This window comes from Colias philodice, chromosome 6 (genome assembly GCF_061535455.1).
Source record: "Colias philodice isolate Cphi_HAF_F1 chromosome 6, ilColPhil1 Martin Lab GWU primary, whole genome shotgun sequence".
Taxonomy (NCBI): domain Eukaryota; kingdom Metazoa; phylum Arthropoda; class Insecta; order Lepidoptera; family Pieridae; genus Colias; species Colias philodice.
Genome location: NC_143091.1, coordinates 13176590 through 13201099, shown reverse-complemented (window position 1 = coordinate 13201099; position 24510 = coordinate 13176590). Strand labels below are relative to the sequence as shown.

Below are 24510 nucleotides of genomic sequence, written 5' to 3'. Positions count from 1 at the left end.
TATGAAATCTTATGAAACCTAGCACACTTGTGCGCATCAAATCGTCCAAATCTGCAAAAACGAAATAATCCTAGATTAATTCTGATGACGTCATCAGATTCCGCGCAGCTGATGCGATCGACTCGACCGATGATGCTCTCTTATTTCATTTAGTGTACGAGCTGATGATTATGAGAATTGTTCGACTTGAGATTAAACCAATTTAATTTTTTTTTCAAGAACATTGAAACAGACCCATAATCTAAAAGTAAACAAACAAAACAACAACAGCTGTTATGTTTTAAATAACAAACAATATTTAAACAATCATGAAAGAATCCGTAATCCATCGCATCCCGGACAAAGAATTAAGACTATAAAGCCACTTTAGAATTGTAATAGTATTCCTGATTGCATAGTTTAACAAAGGTTCCGTCTGCGCTGCTCCACGAATCAAGTATTCAAATTTATTCAGCTGAAAAAACGGGAACATTAAAACTAAGCTACTTATTGCCTCGAGCCGAAATCTCGTCAGCCCCTAGTTAAATTTTAATTGATTTCCCGCGTCTCGTGTGTTTTATTTAATCCTTGATTAACGTGATAATTTCATTAAGCTTCAAAATTCTCATTGGATTATTACACATTTTTGGGCGTAAAGGTTTACATAATACATTTTCAATTTTAATTAACATTTTTAGTATTCATTCAAAAGGTGAATGAACGTAATTACAATATTTATAATACATGTACGGTTTACGTATTACATCGAATGTGGACTGTATTTAGGTCGCGTTATATGCTGCTAATAATGCTATGATATTATGGGACAACTGGGAACACTTTAATTATCGCTAATAATTATATATAATTCACGCGGATTCGAGCGGATAGATTAGCACTCGGGCGCTGCTATGGAAGAACTGCGCTTTCCGGCCGGCTCGGCCGTCGCACGATAATAATGCTGAGGCAGCTTGACCTCATTTACGTTATTGCTCAATAATTGTCATTAATGTAATGTAACTATGGATAATAAGTAATTTAAAATAAAATGTTTGTTCGCTGCTCGAACATGCTCCCGAGGCCCACAGAAGATATATATAAAATTTTATAAGTTTTGAAATGTTTGTAATGCATAAAGATTATAGTTCCACCACTGATTCACTTATAGCAGAGCGTTTGTTAGTTATTGGAGACGTCGACCTATCGCTCCTTTTAAATCGCGCACTTGCCCATCGTCTGAGTCTGTTTTGTTCACATGATACTTCACTACACTCTCCCCGCTCGGGTAAGGGAGACGCACGAACACTAGTAACACTTTTTTGGTGCACACACACACTAGAATCGACACACTCTTGGGGTATTGTCCGAGACTGAATAGTTTGTTGCGCTGTTGGGACGCTCTGCTGTTGGGCTGCTGGGACGCTCTGCTGTTGGGCTGCTGGGACGCTCTGCTGTTGGGCTGCTGGGACGCTCTGCTGTGGAGTCGCTCGACTCCTTCGCCACCACACGAAGAAAAAGATGCTTGCTAATATTGCTAGTGCTAGTGTTCCATATGACACCGCGTATTGGTGTAGGTCGTGTTTTGAAATACCTAAGGTATCCGTATTCTCGACAGCGTTTTTCATTATTTTTATTTTCTCCCCAAGAGTTTTTAATGATGCGTTGATATCTTCGTTGTCGGAGTAGTTGGTGATAGGCAGAGCAGAGTTAATCAGATTGTGAATGGGATTTAATTTGGTTTCTAATATGTCGGGTTTCAGATATAGCTTGTTTTCAAGTTGCTTAAATGAGTACAGTGTGATATCTTGTCCCTTTATTATGCATTGTTTGTTTAGTGATATAAGCCCGGCCTTGCTGACTTGGCGCGACTGTATGTCATCGTCACATATAATGCGTATGTGTGCCGTATCGCATTGAAAATATAAATATGTAGTTAGATCGTGTAATTGTATCCAACTACTTTTGCAGCTGTTTATATTGTATTTACATTTATTATTTTTTAGTTCGCAAAAACGTTCATTATTGCTAAAGCTTATTATAGGACCGTGCAATTGGCAAAAATAAATATCATTCTGGTTTTGGCATGTTTGTAGTTCGGCTAATGTTAATGTAATGTAGGCATCTCTCTTTATGCTTATAGAAATATATTCCGCTATTGGTTTTATACTTATCATGTTGCTGTTAACTTGCTTGGGTATGGGTATCAATCTATATAGTTGGAAATTGTCCCGGCTAATCAATGGTATGAGTATTTCAAATATAAAGAAGTTTTCGGTAATTCTAGCTTTTACCTTTATTAATTTATAGATTTTATACAGGTCGGTATGTATGTTCTCTATGGGTAATGTGACGTCCTTGGGAATTTGACTTGATATAATTTGCAGCTCGTCGCGTAATTGCTTTGGTGACAATAAGTGTACATTTATCTGGCCGTGGTAAATTTCAGTGGTAGTGTCCAATAGAGTATCTTGTATTCTCCGTAAATTCTGAATCAAATTGTTGCACGCTATTGCTGATAAGGTCACTTCCTGAATGGTCTCAATTTCAGATTGGATTACATTTGTTTTATTGTTTAGGATATTTAAATGCCTGTTAAAGATTTTGTACTGGGTTTCGATGGTTTTTTCAGTTCGCTTTAATATGTTGAATTCGGCTTCTATGACTGATGTTTGGTTCTTCCAAAGTTGAGTTATATGATTGGCGTTATTTTGAATGAGCTCGATTTCCTGTTCATATTTCTCAGCAAAGCTTTGATCAAGTACTCCGAATAATGAATTAGCCACTGAGCCGACCGCATTGAAAAGACCGCGCCGGGTTCTTGACCGCGCGTCGAAATGCTGATTCAGTAACAGCTGGTTGTAGTATTGCAGTTCATTGTAATCGTGACGTATTTGTAACAAGATAGTCTGGCAGTGATTCGATTCATTCATATTAGCGCAGGTTTTTTCTAAGTAATCCGATAAAAGATCTGCCGCTGTGTTCCCTTGCCAATATGGAGGCATGTCAAAATATGCGATTAGCTTCCATTTGTCCCTAGCTAGTTGCATTTCGCCCATCGAGTCAAAGTATATGGATAGATTGCTTTCAAGCTGTTTTAACTTATATTCCGCTGTAGAGTACGATAAAATGCTCATAAAAAATATTAATGATAATACGACGCTTACAAGTTTTGAAGGAATATTTTGTCTGATTCGACTTTTCTTTCTTTCGCTTTTCAATTCGCTGCTGTTGTTTTGAATGATTCGACTTTCCTTTCTTTCGCTTTTCAATTCGCTGCTGTTGTTTGGAATGATTCGACTTTCCTTTCTTTCGCTTTTCAATTCGCTGCTGTTGTTTTGAATGATTCGACTTTCCTTTCTTTCGCTTTTCAATTCGCTGCTGTTGTTTGGAATGGATATATTATTATTTTGCTGATGATTGCTGTTTTCTTCGAGTGGTAATAATGATAATTTTACTACTGGCCGCTTTAAGATTCCATTTTTTGTTTTTAATGTAACGACTCTTACTAACCCGTCGCTCCCTGGATGGGTTTCTACTACTCGGCCCACTGGCCATTTCCCGGCTGGCATAATATCATCGTGAATGGTCACTAAATCCCCTATTTCAAGGTTTCTTTGAGGTTCTAACCATTTGCTTCGAACCGTCAACTGGCTGAGATATTCATTTTTCCAACGTTTCCAAATATCATTAAAAGTTTTATTTACTAAGTACCATCTAGTCCTGGCATCATGTGCTGTTTCTATTAGAGTATTCTCCGCTCGCTGATTTAAAAAATGTGAAGGTGTTAAGAAATCTAAATCTTCTACGTCTTCCGTAATTGAACATAAAGGCCTTGAATTAAGGCATCCTTCTATCTGGGCAAGGATTGTGCTGTATTCTTCAAAGGTTAATGCTTGCTCTCCCACTACTCTTTTTATATGCTGTTTTAGGCTTCTTATCGATCTTTCCCAAATTCCTCCTGCGCTAGGCCACGATGGACAGTTCCAGTGCCATTCTATCTCCATTTCGGTGATTTCTTTGTAAAAACTATCGCTAAAATTGCTTATTAATTCATTATATTCTTGTTGTATAATTTTATTTGCTCCGACAAAGTTCGTGCCATTATCTGAATATATATGCTTTGGGGTTCCGCGTCGTGCTGCCATGCGTCGCAGAGCCGCTATGAAAGTTGTGCTGCTGAGGTCGGAAACTATCTCTATATGTACCGCTTTCGTAACCATGCATATGAATAACGCTATGTAACCTTTCGTGGTTTTTACTCCTCGACCTTTATTAATCTTGACGTTGACGAATCCTGTAAAATCGACTCCTGTATGATAAAATGGAGGAGCTGGATTAACACGATAGCTAGGCATATCTCCCATTAGTTGATGTAATTTCGTAGGCTCTCGCTTTTTACATGTGATACAGATACGAAGTTGCTTCTTTGTTGCTCGATATCCCTTAACTATCCAGTATTTTTGTCTTAAAATTGAAATAGTAATTTTTGCTCCACCGTGAAAAGAAAGTTCGTGTGCTTCGTTTATCAGTAGTTCCGTTAAACGTCCGCTATATGGAATAATTATTGGATATTTCATATCTTCGCTGATGTTTGCATTCTTTAAACGACCTCCAACTCTTAAAATACCATTTTCATCTAAAAATGGATTTAAGCTTAATAATGCACTATTCGATCGTAATTTATTTTCCTTTTTTAATTGCTCTATATCAGCTGAGAATTCAGTCGATTGAACATATTTAATAATTGCCGTTTTAGCTTTTCTCACGTCTTGTAATGTGAGATACGTCGGCCTTTGTTTTAATGACGGTGTAATCGCTCGTAATATCCATGCTAATACTCGTACTATTTTTATTAATGAACTATATTTGTTTAATAAATTATCTATTATGCTTGATGTGTATGTTTTTTGAATGATATTTACTTGTTTTCTTATTTCTAAATTTGTCGTATAATTCGTGTGCTGCTGCTTATTTTTAAAATCTGAACTCAATAACCATTCTGGACCTTGCCACCATAATAAATTTTCTTTTAATTGTAATGCTGTTTGACCTCGACTCGCTGCGTCAGCTGGATTCTCCTTCGTTTTTACATAGCGCCATGATTGAGGTTGCATTGTTTCGTGGATTTTCTTTACTCGATTTGCTACAAAGGGCTTCCAACGGTCGGGGTTGCCGTTGATCCAACCAAGGGCTACCATTGAATCGCTCCATCCATAAACTTCAACTTTCGTGCTGCTGATGCTATTTTTTATTTTATTCATTAATTTTGCTAATAACTCCATGGCACATAATTCTAATCTAGGTAAAGATACTTCCTTTTTATTTGGTACTAATCTGGATTTTGCTGCTATTATTATACTTGAGATTGCGCTATTTTTTGCGACTCTGGCATATATGACGCATGCATAGGCTTTTATTGAGGCATCGCAGAACCCATGTAATTCAATTATGCTATTCTCATCACATTTATACCATCTGGGAATTTTAATACATTTTAACGTATTTAGCTCATTTTTTATTTTTATCCATTCGCTTTTTATATCTTGGGAGACTAGATCACGCCATTCAAGATCTGCTTGTAACCATACTTTTTGAAATAAAATCTTAATTTTTGTTGTAAGCGGCGTCAACCATCCTAATGGGTCAAATAGCTTAGACATTTCCGATAATAATTTTCTTTTCGTTAACCTTGCTGAGTTTTCATATAATACGCTATCATAGTCGAATACAAATACGTCACTAATAGGGTCCCATCGTAGGCCTAATGTTTTCGGCGTGTTTTCCGTTTTAAACATAAATGTTGATTGCTCGTCTCGTTCTTTGCTGGTTATGTTTTCAATGAGGCTCTTATTATTTGCAATCCATTTTCTCAATAAGAACCCTGCTCCGCTAAGTACATGATTCACCTCCGCTATTTTTTGCTGACCTTCGCTAATTGTGTGTGCTCCCGAAATGTAGTCATCCATATAAAACTCTTCTTTAATGCTTTTTGCTGCTTTTGGGAAATTATTTTGCTCATCTTGTGCTAGCTGATTCAACGTCATAATTGCTAAGAAAGGTGCTGCTTTGGTTCCGTAAGTGATAGTTGTTATTTGATACGCTTTTATAGGCTGGTCTGGGCTTGATCTCCACCATATTTGTTGAAGTTTTTGGTCTTCTTCTTTTACTAATATTTGTCGATACATTTTTTCAATATCAGATGTATAGGCGTAACGGTATAGTCTCCAATTGATTATGATACTTTGTAAATCTTTTTGCATATTGGGTCCCTTGTGCATAACGTCGTTTAAGCTGTAGCCTGTCGTGGTTTTTGCTGATCCGTTAAATACGACTCGTAGTTTTGTGGTGCTGGATGCTGCTCGCTGTACCCCATGATGTGGTAAAAAACATTGTACGCTTGAATTAAATGCTGCTAGTTTCATGTGTCCCAGTTGTATATATTCGCTCATAAATTGCTTGTATTGCTCCGATAATTCATGCTGCTTATTAAGTTTATTTTCTAAATTCTTAAATTGTGCTAACGCTAGTTTTTCAGACGATCCCAATTTTTGTAACGCTTGATCTTCCATAGGTATGCTAACTTCATAACGCCCGTTTTTTAATCGCTTTGTAGTTGCTAAGTAATAATCTAAACACTGCTTATCTTTCGCTGACATATCATTTTGCTCTTGTATATCCTCTATTTTCCAAAATTCTTGAATTGCTTGTAAATGATTCAAAATAACATTGCAGTGGAAGGTATTTATGCTGCCTCCACATAATAACCATCCCAATTGCGTCTGCTGTGCTAGTGGTTGTGAGATTTCACGGCCTCGAATGATCCCATCTAACATAATATATGAATAAATATCTGCTCCAAATAAAATATCTACTGCTCGGCTTTTGTTAAATTCTGGATCTGCTAAGTTTAAGTGCGCTATACATTTCGACCAGCCGGGTTTTTCAAACGATCTATTAGGTAGATTTTTTATAAGATTAGTCATAATGAATGTATCGACGTTGAAGGTAAAATTGTTATATATAGATTGGCAATTAATCTTGAGTTTTCCACGACAGTTGTTTTCTTGGCCCCCTACACCAAGGACGATCCCTTTGCTTTGTTGACGTTTTAAGCCCAGTTGCTGTGCTGCTCGTTCAGTTATGATGCTAATTTGAGACCCTTGGTCGATCAGTGCTCGCATTATGTGCTGTTTTCCATCTTCAGCTGTTACCTTTACCAATGCGGTGGCTAAAAGTACTTCAGAGTCATCTTGCTGAGACATATTCGATTGATTTTTGGGACTGTAATAGACCTGTCTTTGGGTGTTGCTACTCATCAATTTTTTATTTCTAAAATTTTCGCTAGCTTGCTGTTTAAAACATTCGTGTAATAATGTGTGATGTGGGCCAGCACACACATGACACCGTTTATTCGAAGTACATTGACTCCCATTGTGATCAAAAATGCAATTAATGCAAAACCGTAGTTGCTTAACCGTTTGTAGTTTATTCGTAAATGATAATTTAATAAATTGTGGACAATTAGTGAGCGCGTGTTCGAAATTGCATAAGGGACATTTTTTCGCTGATGTGTGCATTGACGTCAGTGACCTCTTTACTTGATTATTAATATTAATTCTATTTGAATTAATATGTATGGGTTGTCTGTTCGTTGCTAATAATTGGTTTGATGTTCTATGATATCTTTGTTCTGCTGCTGAATTTTGGTTTCTTCGTGATGATTCAAGCGATGTAAATTTGTTTTCAAGAAAATCCAAAAATTCTTGTAGTATAGGGAGCTCTCGAGTGTTTTTTAATGATTCTACGTATTCAGAATAAGTTTCGCTGTCTAATTTTTGCGATAATAAATGTACCAATAGCGGATCCCAAGTAGTTATATCTACGCCTAGGTTTTTTATAGCGTGCAAGCTTTCTAATGTGACGTCATGTAATTTTTTGATTGCTAGATATGATTGCTGCTGTATATTAGGTAAATTGAGAAATATGTTAACGTGCGATGTAAAAATTAGCTTTTTGTTATTAAATCGATGATTAAGGATGTTCCAACAAACTAAATAATTATCGGAGCTGATAGGCAAATGCTGTATAAGGCGCTCGGCTTCCCCGCTTACTTTAGCTTTTAAAAATTGCATTTTTTGCGCGTTCGATATTGATGTATTTTTATGTATAGTTTCATTAAAAAGGTCTTTGAATGATACCCACTGATGATAATTGCCAGAAAATGTCGGTATATCCATCTGCGGAGTTGATTTATCTCTATGACTTGTTGCACACATTTTCGAATTTATAGCTCTCTTTGTATTAATATATATTTTTTCATGCTTAGTAAAATTAATTTCGTACGCTTCATCTTCATCTCCAAGTTCACCAACTATCTCCCAATGTATATTTTCCACCGCTGTCCATCGATTGTGGAGAATACGAAGGGAGTCTTCATATTCCCACTTCTCCTCCAAATTATTCACATCAATATTGCTTACTGCTCTGATAAATGCTTTAAAATTGACTTCCTGCTTTCGAGATAAATCGTCTAATTTGCTGTTGGTCCCCCGTGATTGAAATGTTGTAGACCTAGGCGTCGTTTGAGATTCTAAACCGGATCCTCCCGCCTTCGGCTCTAGATGGGCTTGCTTTTGTAATAAAAAATTATCATATGCTTCACTGATCGCTTCCTTTGTTCGAATATAAATGTCGTGAATGTTAATAAATTCTTCCCGCATAAAATATTGATGCTGTGTCGATTCATATTTTAAAAGCTTTTCATGATTTTTCTGGCATTCATCCCATAAAGATTCTAATATATCTAAACGCTGTCTGCAATATTCGATACTCTTACGCTCTGCACTATCTTTTTTAAAATTCGCTAATAACCTCTTTATTTTGTCCTTGATCTCTAGTTGGGCCGTATATAAAGCTTCCATTGTAATATAAAATAATCAAACGGTAGAAATAAAAAATAAAATGGAAAATTCTTACTTGGCTGTCTCGGATACGGTCGACGTGGCTACGTCCCCGGATACCTTAGGTTGCTTGCTGTTGCTGGCTGACGTGGCGGTTGACGCGTGGCGGCACGTGCTGCTGACGTAGGCGGCTGGCTTACGTCTTGCTGGTTGCTGGTTGTTGATTCCTTGTTGCTAATTGCTGATGGCTATTTGCTGCTTGCTGATTGCTAGATGCTAATTTTTGGTCACTGATCGTCTGATGCTAATTGATAGTTGCTGATTGCTAGATGCTGACTTCTGAATGCTCGATGCCAATTGCTGGTCGCTTAATGCTGGATACTTGATGCTAAATGCTAGTTGCTGGTCGCTTATTGTTGATTGCTGGATGCTAGATGCCTGATGCTAAATGCTAGTTGCTAGTCGCTTATAGTTGATTGCTATATGCTAGATGCTGGAGGCTAGATGCCAAGTGCTAGATGCTAATTGCTGGTTGCTAGATGCTAGTTGCTAGATGCTGGATGCTAGATGCTAATTGCTGGTTGCTAGATGCTAGTTGCTAGATGCCTTTTGCAGTTCACGCTACTTGCTACTTGCTATATGCTGATCGCTGAATGATAATTACTGATTGCTACTTGCTATATGCTGATCGCTGAATGATAATTTCTGATTGCTACTTGCTATATGCTGGTCGCTGAATGATAATTTCTGATTGCTACTTGCTATATGCTGGTCGCTGAATGATAATTTCTGATTGCTACTTGCTATATGCTCGTCGCTGATAGATAATTGCTGATTCTGCTAATTCTGCTGTTCTGTTAATTTCTATTCCGCTCGAATGCTGCTGCTAGATATTCTGATAGGGGGTTTTACTGCTGGCTGGCTGTACTTTGCTCGGGGCGATGCGCGTGGCGACACGTGGAGCTGACGCAAGCTCTTTTATGGCTTGAAAATGCTGGATTTTGTATCTCGTTAAAATGCTAATTTTGGCTGCTGTTGAATGATATGCTGCTTGCTTGTAGTTATAAGATAATACGCTGAATAAATATCACGGGGGAAGAAGGGACACGTGGATTTCCGGTTCCACGTCACACTTTACACTCGCGACGCGGCACACTTTTTTTACGGTAATCCGGCTCGAAAATGTACGGTTTACGTATTACATCGAATGTGGACTGTATTTAGGTCGCGTTATATGCTGCTAATAATGCTATGATATTATGGGACAACTGGGAACACTTTAATTATCGCTAATAATTATATATAATTCACGCGGATTCGAGCGGATAGATTAGCACTCGGGCGCTGCTATGGAAGAACTGCGCTTTCCGGCCGGCTCGGCCGTCGCACGATAATAATGCTGAGGCAGCTTGACCTCATTTACGTTATTGCTCAATAATTGTCATTAATGTAATGTAACTATGGATAATAAGTAATTTAAAATAAAATGTTTGTTCGCTGCTCGAACAATACAAGTGCTAGTTCTTTTTCTCTAAATAATTTATAGAGACAAGTTTTAAAAAGCTTTTGAATAATAATTTATTTAATCTGAAAGAAAATTTAACATTTGAAGTTAAAAGTTACTATTCCACACCAGTTTCAATCACTTTCTAGATGATACTATGAGCTTTTGCAATCGTGCCAGTAAAGTTTATATACATAAATATTTGTACCAACTACAGTAATTTTAATTTCTAAACCACTAAACAGATTTGAATAAGTCTTAAAATGTATCTTTTTCATTGGATCCGTCGATCTATACGATTTTATATGAAAACTAAAACTGGCGAAGTAGGGGGTGGAAAATTATGGAGAACAGCTATTGTAGCGTTATGCAAAATATAAGAGGGAGGGAAGCAGGTATACACCATACCCTACAAATTGTTATATTTACAAGCAGGTCCAATTATATGAGGCTAATTACGGTTCCAGACGATAAGACTCGTACTCAATTTAGCGATAGCAAACTAAATACCCATTTATCGGAAAACAATTAGCTACACGACTGCCTTGTCGCGATGACTGGAGTTAACTGAAGGCCGTAATGAAACATTTTAAACTTTAACGGCATAGATAAGAGGGTATTAAATTGTTTATTGCACTTTTATAGAAACATTCATTGGTGTCTCGCGCTAAGTGATGTATGTTTGTTTTGTTTAGCAGAAGTTATATGTTACTTCTAATAAAAGGTAGGTATTCTTTACAGTATTTTTTATTTCCTTTTCTACTTCTGTAGGTTAAAGCTATTTAGCTTTATGGATAAATTGCGATGATTACAATAATTTAAGAACGCATTTACCAGGAACACATAAAACAAAAAAAAAATTGCTAGAACATTTAATTTCAATATACAAACAGACAATAACATGTGCTATATACAAATGTTATATTATGAGAACAGAACGAGGAAGATCCATAGTTCTCTGTTCCATTCATCACAGGTATAAGTACATGAGCATGTTAATATGCAAGAACGTCGCTATAACTCAGAGTGCACTCACGAGGATGTATGGCAGATGCATTAATTTCACAATTAGGACGATAAAGTGCTCGATTGCTTCTTGGTTTTATTGCATTTTATATGTATCTGTGATTTAGGTGAATATATTGGAAACAATTCGAAATAACTTTTATTTTTATAATAAGTATAAAGATTTCAAACTATGAATCATTTTATTTTTAAATCTTCCACAATTTTACTTACGAATAGGAATATTAAGAAAGTAAGACATTTATTAAGCGTGATTCTCGACAAATATAGTTTCGTTTTATCCGAATTGTTTTGATCCTACATCATGAAAATCTGAAAAGATCTCTTCTCAAAAGTTTCTTTAACTGTCCGCAAAATTCGTAACTTCGTGAAACTTTAAAATACGTTATGCGTAATAATCAATTGAATCTACATGAAACAAAGGCCTGGTACGGCAGCGTAGTGCAATTTATATCGGATTGCGTCGAGCCCATTGGCTGGTTATTGATTAGAGGCTGCAGTAATGGACGGGTCATGCGTCACGCGCCGAAATAACTTCCATAGCCATTGTTGGTTCCAAAATAATCTTGTAGATTCATTATAGGAACAGATTATAACAGATTATAGGAACGAAACATTTGATGTTTGTTCTAATCCAGCATTCATGATGCTGTTATAAGAACCATACATTCAGTACTCTCCTGAATAAAAATGATTACCAGCTATTGTTGGAACCGTCAGCCTCCCGCTTAAAACGTTTTTGCTCCAATGCATGCAGGTAACAATAAAATAAGGCCACTATTCCAGTAATAATCGTATTAAAATAAAAATAAATCACTCAGTTTATATCACTTTACATAATAAGTTGTATTCGCATTGATATTGCAGTATAAATAATACGAATAAGTTAGTAACTTTTTAATAGCACTTGATATTCATTCCTCGTGATTTAATAGCTCAGCGAGGATAAATACTAATTTCAATTACATTTAAAACCCGATATAAAACGGCTATCATTAAATGTTTGTTAGCAAAAAACATTTTATTTTATTTGTAATTAAGTAATTATTTAGCATGAATGAAAACTGTTCATGTTGCTTGATTACAATCTGAAAGTAGATGAAAGCTGACACTGATATTATCATGAAATACTTATACCAATTCTGTTACAAATAACGTAACGTTAAAAGTTTTAATTGGATTAAAATAAATTTACCTGAAGCTCGTGATAAAATGTATGTAAATTATCCCTGCCCCATTAAGCCAATATTGTGAAAAAAAATAATGGCTCATGAATAATAGTATACTTAATCGTATTTAAGATATAAACTGATACCATTAGTTAGTTTGCCTGCACTGTGTTTTCATCTAAAAGAAAATAAGAAGACAAAAATAAGCATTAATTTATTTAAACCACTACCTATCTCAAAACACAAACAGTGATCGCGAAATTCAATGTTATTACAGAAAATAGCACAAGCGGAAAATATCAGTTGAAGATTTGGCACGAACGGTTGCAAAAAACAATTTATGATAGATTAAACTTAATGATATCAATACAAAAGCTCACAGAAATGATAGTCGAGAGTACAAAGAGCGAAATAAATTGGGGGTCGGATTATGGACGCGGATAATGGAATAATGGATGGTTTCCTCCGCTTTATGATATCCTATTCCGATAACTGCAGATATACGCTCCTGTTACTGCTCTTCCATCGCTAGTGGGACGAAGACACGATTCACTGAGGATCAGGTAAACACCGCTTCATAGAAACATGGTTTGAAATCGAAATAAATAGATTCGCGGAAGTTTTATATCTCTTTGATGGGCTATCAAACTTCAAAAGACAAATGTGTATCGTTTTTAATACTATCTATAGTTAATTTTTGTGTTCATGATTCTCCAAGGATCATGATAATACATATTATCAACTTTGCTAATTAATCTATGGAAATAAACACGCAGCAGAATTGTACAGTTCAATGATATCTGTCATCCAATACTTGGATAGCGAGGCTTCTGATAACACGATTATGGACAAGTACAATTGGAACAATAATACACTGAAGATTATTGTATTATACAGGTCTCCTAAATAGTTCGCGATTCAGCTTAAGATCGCCAGTTTATTTCGTCTTCGTTTATATTTTATTATGTTTGTCTTCATCATGTTGTTCATGTCTTATTTTTTGGTGAATCTATTTGATACCTATCCTATTTGGAAGTATAAATGGCATTCTAGTTAACTGCAGATAAATTTTTCATCAATGTCAGAAAAACTTAGAAAGTAATACGATAAAAGTTTTCTAGTGCACCAATTTCAATTACAGTTACTTGTACAGTACGTGCTTGAGACAAATAAAAATCTGAAAAAAAAATTCAACATTAATGTGAAAAGTGACCGTGAACGTAACTGAAGAAAAAACGAGTTTTCTTACAAAATAAAATCATAACTTGGACTACTTAATTAAAGTGATGATAATAATATTAAACAATATTTTTAAACGTTTAAGTTTCAATTACATTGTTGATACTGAAGCAAACATTTACGTTGATTTGAATGTACATTTGCAATTCAAACTTTACCTTCTGTAGCTTACACCAAACATCAAAATGATCGGCCATCACACTGGCCAATGTTATATTATGACAAAGCGCTTATACGAGTAGATGTTGTATGTAAGTACAAAGCTTATACGACTATACGTGTATCATGTAATATATTATGGCGATTATGTCCGGATATATTAGATTTGTATTTATTAGCCAGGATATTTTGCCGGGTAGAAAAGTTGGGGTGCGAGTCTTTTTGTCTGGTAAACTAAATTAAATGTGATAAAAATCGCTGTACTGTTAAAAACAATCGTTTGAACAAAAAACGATTGTTTCAAAACTATGCTATGACTTATTGCGCCTGACAAACAAAAAAAAACTTCTGATTTTAAGTACATAGTAAAAATTAATAATTAACAACAAAAAAGTTCGTGGATAATTCATAACTTTTAATCATCTTTTCAATTTCGTCGTTTTAATATCGCGTCGTAGTACCCCGTCAATAAATATTAAATGAAAATTGAAAAACAGTTACAAAACACGCCCAAGCAATATCCGACCGAAAAAATGTAACCCAGTTTCACTCGCAGATATTCCAACAAAAAATGACAATCGTTTTGTTCTTCCTTTTGACAAAACTGTATCCAAACATTGCAACAACAAAATAAACGAAGAATCCAATAAATTCCTGTAACTTACACCAAAGGCGAGTCGCAATAAAGAGCGCACGGACGTGATATACAAGCTCATAACTCGGTTGTCACCGCCACTGTGCGCCGATTGTAATGTCACTAAATTATAGCTCATTTGTTCACTGGCCTGGCCACTGTGGCGAAATGATTCTGTGAATTTCTAATGGCCTGTTAACTACGCGCTGGCTAATCGTAACCGACCTTTATTTTACAAAGGCTTTTGACCGCTTCGTAGATGATTGCCGGTATATAGGTCCTATTTCGGGAATTAAAGCGTTGCGTAAATTTCTCAGTATTATACAAAATTAAATATACTTCTCACGTAGACCAGGTAAATTGATGTTCAAATGGACATTATATTTTCACATCTCATTTTAAAATGTATATAACTGGAAATCTCTAGAATTTGAACCTAATTAGCGAATCCAGTACATTAATTATTAATTAATATCTACATCATCAACAATGTATAGATATCCAACGCCATTGTAAAGTACAATATACTCTACGATGTACACTCTCAATACAAAATTTCCCTTTGTCTTCTAGCTAATAAATACTCAAATTCGAAATTTAACTTAACATTCTGTAGCTTTGTTCACTGAAAATTCATTGAAGTCATCACTTCCAAAAGCGATGATGAATGATAGCCATTGAATCGAGTCCATTTCTTTGTTTACTGGAGCTATGATTGGATTATGTTGTGACATTCGTGATTTATCGTCTGCTGTTTGTGGAGCAGGATCTTTATACTCTTCGTTAGGAGTTTTAGGCCATTTGCAACTATTAAATGTCAAATCTGGACACATTTATTACGTTGCGTTGATGTCATTCTACGTATAAGAATTCCCATTTGTTAAGGAGGGATAATGCGTTTTTAATATTCATAGAAATGATTGTTATATTTCATCCGTTGAAAATCAGGTAAAGGATGAAGCTGAGTAAATTTAATATGAATAACGTATGAATATTAATGTGAATAATTTTTGGACACAACACCTGCTTCAAATATTTTGTAAGCTTATACAAATGGACAACAAAAAGTCTAATAATATTTTTGTTTTTCGGCGACAGTTTTTATACCCGTGTAATAACATAACACTTTTACTATCTTCCAGATACAGCACCAGAGCTGCACTACACGTTCATAGAGCAAGCCTTACACCCAGGCCCGGCTGTAGCTCTGCACTGTTCTGCTTCAGGGTCTCCATCGCCTCGGTTCACTTGGCTTCTGGATATGCAACCTATTGAAGAACATAATACTCCACAAAGGTATACCTACCTAAAATTTAATATGGTCAACAATTTCTTCCTCTGTTATCTCCTTAAATCTGTTATGGTTATTGATAATCGGTTTAATAATTTTAAAAGCTGATAAAGTATGTGAAATTTCAGGACCATAACCCAGTTCCTGAGCCCGAGCGGCGAGGTGGTGAGCTACCTGAACTTCACGTCTGTGCGCGCGGAGGACGGCGGCCGCTACACGTGCCGCGCGCACAACTCACGCGGCTCCGTGGAACATTCTACACGTCTCAATGTATACGGTAAGTTTATATTTTTCACTATTGTTTCTACTTGTTGTAAAATATAAGAACATGATATAGGTAGGTGATGATAATATGCTTTTCCGAGAAAAACCTATCAATCTCTCCTTCAAAAGATCAAGATAATATATTTTTGGACTTTGGCAAAGAATTCAGCTTCTCTTGTAGCTCGGACAAGGAACACATAATTGAGCTATTACATATTTATTAATATCAAAGAGATACAACGGACGTTATTGCTTTTGTTTACATTCCCATCGGGCAACTGAAATTGATGCATCAAAACCGAACATTCGTTTATTTGTTGTTCTCGCGGTCTTTATTGGTTCTGTTTGTCTTTGTAAATTACACGAATCCTTTATCTCTATCAGTTTCGAAATCTTTAATTAAGCATATTTTTTTTATTTTATTCAATTATGAGATTTTAAATTGAAAATAAAACAGAGCTGTTTAAACGTTTTCTGTATGCTATTTTTTGTGTGTATGTGTGTTTTTTTTTAAATATTGGTTATATTATTATCATTAAAACATATTTTGTTGTGAACAAAACTATGATGAATATATTAAAATTATGTTCTCCGATGTATTATGTAACATTTAAGATCTAGCTCTGATCTATATTCTAAGATATACTCTACGGTATACCTACCTGAAATCTGGAATGCTACGAATCAATTTGTAGCAACGTCAATCATTCAAATTGATTAAGTTCAATTAGTCAAACGAACGGCAATTAGTAGAATCATTAAGCTTTTGATTAAAACGATGAAGCCGGACTTGGTAAACACAATGCTACCGTTTTCTCTTGCTATTTGTATTGTATTAATATAAATTCTGAAAACCTCTGATCATTTAAATGAAAAACAGAAAATGGTTCGAAAACTATCAATTTTAATATTTTCTGTCATGCTACTCTCTCTTATTAGTTTTGTTTAGAACATTCGCTGTTGTTTCTAAAAAATGATACCTAATTTTGAGATGCTAACCAGCAACAAAAAGAATATTATTTTAGTCTATGATTTGGTACTGTTCGAATCTCGCCACTCGTACTTAATTTTATTGTATTCAAATGAGAAAATTCCTTTCGGTCTTTATTGAATTGTACAAAAAATTTAAAAACATAATTGCTTGGTGTCCCAGGGCCGCCGTCGATCCGCAGCATCGCGCCGGTGCGCGCGGTGGCGGGCGCCAACACCACCGTACACTGCCCCTACTCAGGATTTCCAATCAGGTTGATGGAGGTGCATTTGTTTAGTTACATTATAAGTTTTCTTTATGTTCCTTTATGTAGACCGTAGAATTACTTTGCACGATGTTTCGTAAAAATTGTTGTTGTTTAAAATGTTATAATTTTAATTGAGAGCTATCGAAGAACAGAAAGTGATTCTAATTTCTATTCGATTCGTCTTAAATTGTCGACTTTAAATACTTGCGACTTTTGCCTTCTCATGTCTAAAATGATACTTCTTAACGATAAAGTTAACGAGAGTTAAGTAGGTGTTGGCCTACACGCTTAGTGTCCCACAGTGAGATCCGCTGGCAGCGCGGCGGAGTGGACATCCCCGCGGGTGAGGCGGGTGAGGCGGGTGAGGCGGGCGGCGGGCGGGCGAGCCTGCGGCGCGGCGGCGCGCTGGCGCTGTGGCCGGCCGACGCGGCGGACGCGGGGCTGTACTCGTGCCGCGTGCTGGCGCCCGACGGACACTACGCGCAGAAGGACGTGCAGATCTTCGTGCGCAGTGAGTGCCGCTCCTTCCTCCTCCTTCTGGTCGCGCCACGCTGCAACGCATCGTCGAAATGCCAAACAATTTCGTAGACTTAATAATAGTATTTTTTAGGAATTTTAAAGTCAGTTTTTACAACTGATAATTGAAATGAAATAACCATTATTATGCCTATTTAATCTCTAAATAAATATGACTTTATTTTTCAGATCCTCCAAAAATTGCGGGATTCACTTTCCCCTCAGATTTAGTGGAAGGCAGTTCTATTCAAGTGCTTTGTGGAATCACATCCGGAGATAAACCCGTCTACTTTTCCTGGCTAAAAGATGGCCAAACGATTCCTTCTGACTTACAGGTTCGATTATAATCTTTAATATAATCTTTCGACAGTAAACACAATTATTATAAAAACATAAAAAAGCAACCTTCAATTAACAATGTTCTAATAATCGAGCCTCAAGATAGATGAAAACGTTTTTTCAATGAGAAATGATTTTGTTTCAAGGTGCAAGAGAAGTCTCTGGACGAGTTTAGTTTCCTGATATTCTCTCACGTGACGTCGAAACACAGCGGCGAGTACACTTGCGTGGCGAGCAACTCTGCTGCTGAAGTCAACCACACAGCCAGACTTGCTGTCAAAGGTAATGAATATTATATTGACAGGATTTACCATGTATATGTATAGACTTCTACTTCGACGTCTTATGACCCAACCCATACACTTTTTAGTTTCCAAAAGACCTTGAAATTGTCATTCATCAGTTTTTTTAATGTAATACAAGTTTGGATCGTATAATCGAGCTCGGATTATCTCAGTTTAAAGATATTCCACTACTACATCATCTAGCACCCAAGTTGCCTTTATAATATTAAGTTCATTACAAAAAATATATTGAAATCCGCAGTGGCGCCATCTTGGGTGTACGAGCCACAAGATGTATCAGTGTTGTTGGGAACGCCGATAATGGTACACTGCGCAACTAAAGGATACCCGGAACCTAAAATTACCTGGTTGAAAGGACACGGTAAGTCAATCGTATTTTCTAAATAATTATTAGTAATGTAAAGATACAGTTTTTTTTAAATATTTCAAAATTATGATTGTAATTAATTTAACTGTAAATACCATCAATAAAATAATATAGTAGTGACGTATGGATCGGAATGTTTTGGGTTGAGATCCTAATTAATTTTTGATCAACTATATTATGCTTTGACTGATTGAAGCTACACTTAGACTGGGTATCAACTCAAACAAAAATTATTATTAACCAATAATAGTTTAACGTATCGTTTCGATGAAAATCGCAAAAGCAAATACGCGTTTCTGCGAATTGTCTAGAGAGGCCCTGTTGTGGATTTGTGTTATAAATTCCATGCGCTTCTATCGTCGAGATATTTGTTTACTGTGAAAGAAGCTTTTGGACCATTAAACTTTTTAAATTATTAGACCTTTTGAAGCACAAATTGTTATTCCAGGTTCGAGTCCTTCCGACTTCCGTCCACTCTCAGTGGCGGAGGGCTCCGCAGTAATACTGAGCAACGGGTCGCTGAGCGCGGGTTCAGCGGCGCGCACGTTGGAGGGCCGCTACATGTGCCGCGCTGACAACGGGGTGGGGCGGGGGCTGAGCAAGGTTGTCACTGTGGCCGTTAATGGTGAGTGACATGACGATAGCTTGATGTTTAGAGCGTTTAAAATTAGACGCTTACTAGTAGCTGAATGAAAAGTAAAATTTCAGTTGTGATTATAAAATTTTGTGTATTGCAGAGCCGGCGCAGTTCGAGTACTCATCCCGCAACATGTCGGTGCGTCGCGCGGCGGCGGCGGTGCTGCCGTGCGCCGCGCGGGGCGACCCGCCGCTGCAGCTGCACTGGACGCACAACATGCGCCCGCTAGACCTCAACACTTATAGGTAATATTGGTTGGAAAATTACTGGTGATTCTGGTGATGAGTGATACTTCCGTACGGTAAAGAAATAAAATGAAATAATTGATGGAAAATATTATTTTTTCTTGTTCGACAAAGTTAACACAATATTATTATACACGCTTAAAGAGATATGATTTTCTTTAATAAAACGATTTTAATAAAAACTGTTTATGAATTTCAGGATATCAGTATCAGAGAAGAGGTCTGAAAATGGCGCCAGTTCCGAACTAAACATTGCTCATGCGCAGAGACGAGATTCAGGAGTATACCGATGCCGCGCTGAGAACGCGTACGGGCGGGACGAGTTGCTGATTTACCTAGCTGTACAAGGTAGGTTTGTTGCATAATATTTTTTTTGACTCTTGGAAAAATGTAATTGGTTCACAACTTGGAATTGACACAAGCAGGCTTAAAAACTATTTACCTACTAAAAACATTTGCGGTGTAATCCCTAAATTAGTGAGCACGTCGCGCATAGTGAAACTATATATATACTACTTATCTAGAAAATACATTTAAATTTTTAAATTTTAAACTTCAATCTAACATTTATCAAGTTACACTCTAATTTTCACTCAACGCAGAGTAAATTTTAATTCTAGATGAGGCTGAAGAATTCGACAAAATATCGAATAAAATGTGTGTACCCGGCACACACTCTTTTTTTTACTTGCGTCGTCATACTAGATTGATGTTCTCTCGCATCTAAATTCGTGTGTGGTGGGCAGAGTTCCCGGAGGCGCCGCGCGGGCTGACGGTGGTGCGGCGCGATGCGCGCGCGGCGCTGCTGGCGTGGCGCCGCGGGTTCGACGGCAACGCGCCGCTGCGCGCCTTCCGCCTGCAGCTGCGCGCCGTCGCGCCGCGCGCCGCGCCCGCCGACTGGCGCCTGGCGCCCGCGCGCGACCTGCCCGCACACGCGCTCACACACAGGTGAAATTTACAGCAACATTGCAATACTTTAAACTTCCAAATATAAACTCTTTCAAATCATAGACAAATCTAGAAAATATTTTATCAAATAGCTTGTTCCTTGAATTTGATATTATTGATTTTATGGCATTCAAATACTAATTTATACCTAAATATAAAAAGGAGAATGCCCATTTTTGGTACAGGCTTTTCTCATGCATCAAGATAATAATACTATTAAAAAAAAATCTCGGCAATTTAGAGGCCTTCTTACCATCGGAAAGTATATTTTGAACAGGAAATATTTTATAAAATATAATAAGACATGTAATTGTTTAGATCCGTTACCTACCATAGATTTAGTATCCAATACCGCTTACATCGGTAACCAAGCGGTAACTATTATTACATTTACTATGGTAAATAGCTAAGTGTATTAATATCGATTATTGTTTTCATTGAATTACAAAAAAATCAATTAACATAAATTCACTCTTTAAGGTATTGTTTATACACTGTAGGTTGTTTTAATATAGATAGTGAAGTAAAATAATATAAATATATATATATATATATATATATATTAAAAAATATTATTATGACATAGCTTGGTAGGTAACCAGTTATTTCTTATTTGTTTCTTTCTTAGAATATGTAGTGAAAAAATGATTCAAACAACAAGTTGTCTGAAAGCATAAGCTCTACGCATAGATTAAATATGTTAAACGAAAAATAACCTTCGGATGATAAAATGCTACCTAAACCACACATAAACCTAACTAAATCGGGGTTATTTAAGTTTTGAGGTTATTTCACATTTTTCTCAATATCTAGAAAACCCCTGTTTTTATCACAAAAAAATCAATTGGTAAAAATCTTTTGAATATAGAAGAACCCTCCAAAACCACTCTGGCATTGACGCAACACTGTACTGTGGTCCATACTTTCATGGGCATTCTCCTTTAAAGAATTGAAAAATTTCGATCACGAGGCGAGATTCAAACCCGCATCCTTTCATGCCAATCCTGGGCGGATGCCTGATCAACTCGGCCACCCGTGAACGCCAGAGCAATCGTATTTATTCTATTCTTTCGGTTTTATGTGTCTCAGCTTGTTTCTTCTCAATAGGAAATTTATTTACTTTATCAGACAAGAATCATCAGATCCTGATTCAGATGTGATACTGGAGTATCGGCTGGATGGCCTCAGACCCGCGACGGCTTACGCGGTGAGAGTCGCCGCTGTTAACGACATTGGGGATAGTGATTATTCTGATCCAGTCATACTAAATACTCTGGAAGAAGGTAAGCAATTTTGTTTTTATTACATTGATGTGTGACTTTTTTATATTACTAAACATTAATTACCGATCTTTACATTACTATATCTTTCATATTTTATTCAAAGCTTTTCTTATTAGTATTTGTAACTGTTTCTTTGAAAACTTACCATTTCCAGCACCTTCAGAACCTCCTCGCAGTGTCGAAGTATTAGCAGATGCACCGGGAGAGCTGCTTGTTAAGTGGCAGGTAATAAATTTAGAAATTCATTATTTTAGAAGTAATAATGTAATTTGGGAAGGATAATCTAATTTTCGTTATCGATTATAACATAATGAGGATTAAATTAAAGTAAACGAATATAATTGTGTGAAATCCACTTAATATTGCTTTTGTTTTGACTGTCGTTACGGTTATTGTCAAATTGAAATCGAACAGTTGTTATGTAGTAGCTTCACCTAGTTTTGTTGTTTAAGTTTTTATTGCGTACGATTATTATCGCGTGTACTCGTGTGTGTCAGCCGCCGCCGCAGGAGTCGTGGAACGGCGAGCTGGTGGGGTACGCGGTGTGGTGCCGCGGCGCCAACGCGTCGCTGGCGCTGGGCGTGGCGGGCTGGGCGGCGCGCGCGGCGCGGCTCGGCGCACTGCGGCCCGCCGCGCGCTACGAGCTCAGCGTGCGCGCGCTCAACGCGCTCGGCGCCGGGCCCGCTGCCGCGCCGCTGCTCGCCACCACGCTAGAGGACGGTCAGTGCTACTTTTGCTATCGATATGTTATGGACCAGGTGATTAATGCGGGCATTATTTATAATGCACGAGCATTATGAATAATGTCTAGCTTTATTGGGCTAAGTGATTAATTACTATATTAACTTCATTATTTATCACATTGCACGGTCATTATTATAATGCTACATGGCAATTGGGCAATTTGATAATAAAGCTTGAAAAGTTGTCGCAAAGCCAAAAAGTTGTGTACCTCAAAATGCCATCACAGTGGCAGTTGTTCTAATATCAATTTTATGTTTTATTTTACTTCTTTACATTTCGTTTATTAAGAGTAATTGCTAATTTATGCCAAATAATGAGTCTGATTGCTTAAAATTTAGTTTATTTTATGATTCATAATAATAAGTCATTTCTATAAAACAAAGGTACGTTGTGAAATTTTTGTTTTAAATTTAATTATATTTTATGTTATATTTTTAATATGACTTTCCTTAAGGTTTAAATGCAAATCTAGTGGATTTTTAAGGTAGAAGTCCTTGGTAATTAATCCAAATAATGAGCCTGATTGTTTAAGTGGTTTAATATTTAGTTTATTTTAAGTTAAGTGACAATAACAATAAAAAATAGTAATTAAATATGTTTGTATTACTCTGCCCAAAAGGTGATGGGCAATATGTATAATGCCCGGTCAATTTGATTATTTGAATAATTATTATCAAATTGCACTCTCATATTGGGCATTTTTCATAATGTGCATTATGTATACTGCCCAATTTATCACTTGGTCCATAACAGATACAGTATATTCAAATTGTCTTTAAGTAGTTGAAGACTGAATCCTTACTACACATGTACTGATGTACTACGTCTGTATGTCAAACTTGTTAAAAAGCTTTACTTTGTAAAAAATAACGTTTTAAAAAAATAATATCTATTCATTTGATTCGTAATTGTATTTTAACTAAATTAATTATGACTACTAAAAAAACATAAAATAATAATCCTTCATTATTTCTCAATCCAGTCCCGGAGGCGCCTCCGCAGAACGTGCGCTGCGAGCCACTTTCATCGCAATCGTTCCGCGTGTGGTGGGAGCCGCCGCCGCCGCTCCTACGCGGGGGACTCATCATCGGATACGAGATATCTTATCAAGTAAATATCTTGAGCCTCTTAAAGTTATGAAAAAATGTAATTAAATTAACGTTGAGATTATTTGCTTTTTTTGGGTGGCAATTTTTTATTTATAACTACTAAGGTGATTTTATGATAAAGTTTAGCGTATCGGTGATAATTGCGAAAAACCAATAACCAAATTAAGATGTTCGTTTTCTAAGAAGCGTGGTGTTGATTTGTTTGACACAATAATGTATGGTGGTCAGGCGGCGGACGCGGACGCACTGGTGCCGTGGGAGCGCGTGTCGGCGGGCGGCGGCGGCGCGGCGGTGGCGGCGCGCGCGGGGAACTACTCGCTGCGCGTCGCCGCGCGCTCCGCCGCCGGCCTCGGCCCGCACGCCGCGCGCTACTGCAACACGCTCGACGACGGTACGCACGCACTACACACTATACGTATGGGACAGTACACTTAGGTACTACACCACAGTATACCTTCGAAACATCTCACTCACCGTTTCGAACGTGCGCATCGACGACACTTTGATAACTGTTATTAATCACAGAATGCAAATGTTAAAAAAATAATAGTACAAAAGCAAACGACAATAATTTGGAAAATCCAAAAGTGCACGCCTCATAATTTTTTTTTAAT

At 36.8% G+C, this 24510-nt stretch overlaps 1 protein-coding gene across 1 annotated transcript in view; it reads left to right on the top strand.

Moving 5' to 3' along the window:
- The window catches only part of LOC149488160 (cell adhesion molecule Dscam2-like), a 55949-nt gene that overhangs the window by 29435 nt on the left and 2004 nt on the right, over positions 1–24510 (top strand). Inside the window, exons 8-23 of the mRNA XM_089695804.1 lie at positions 15753–15906; positions 16030–16178; positions 17319–17409; positions 17706–17914; positions 18109–18254; positions 18405–18540; positions 18805–18924; positions 19379–19555; positions 19668–19812; positions 20012–20160; positions 20559–20760; positions 21889–22043; positions 22198–22268; positions 22541–22763; positions 23770–23897; positions 24125–24287. Of these exons, the coding sequence (XP_089551930.1) occupies positions 15753–15906; positions 16030–16178; positions 17319–17409; positions 17706–17914; positions 18109–18254; positions 18405–18540; positions 18805–18924; positions 19379–19555; positions 19668–19812; positions 20012–20160; positions 20559–20760; positions 21889–22043; positions 22198–22268; positions 22541–22763; positions 23770–23897; positions 24125–24287 (2418 nt within the window). The remainder of the gene's footprint in view (positions 1–15752; positions 15907–16029; positions 16179–17318; positions 17410–17705; positions 17915–18108; positions 18255–18404; positions 18541–18804; positions 18925–19378; positions 19556–19667; positions 19813–20011; positions 20161–20558; positions 20761–21888; positions 22044–22197; positions 22269–22540; positions 22764–23769; positions 23898–24124; positions 24288–24510) is intronic.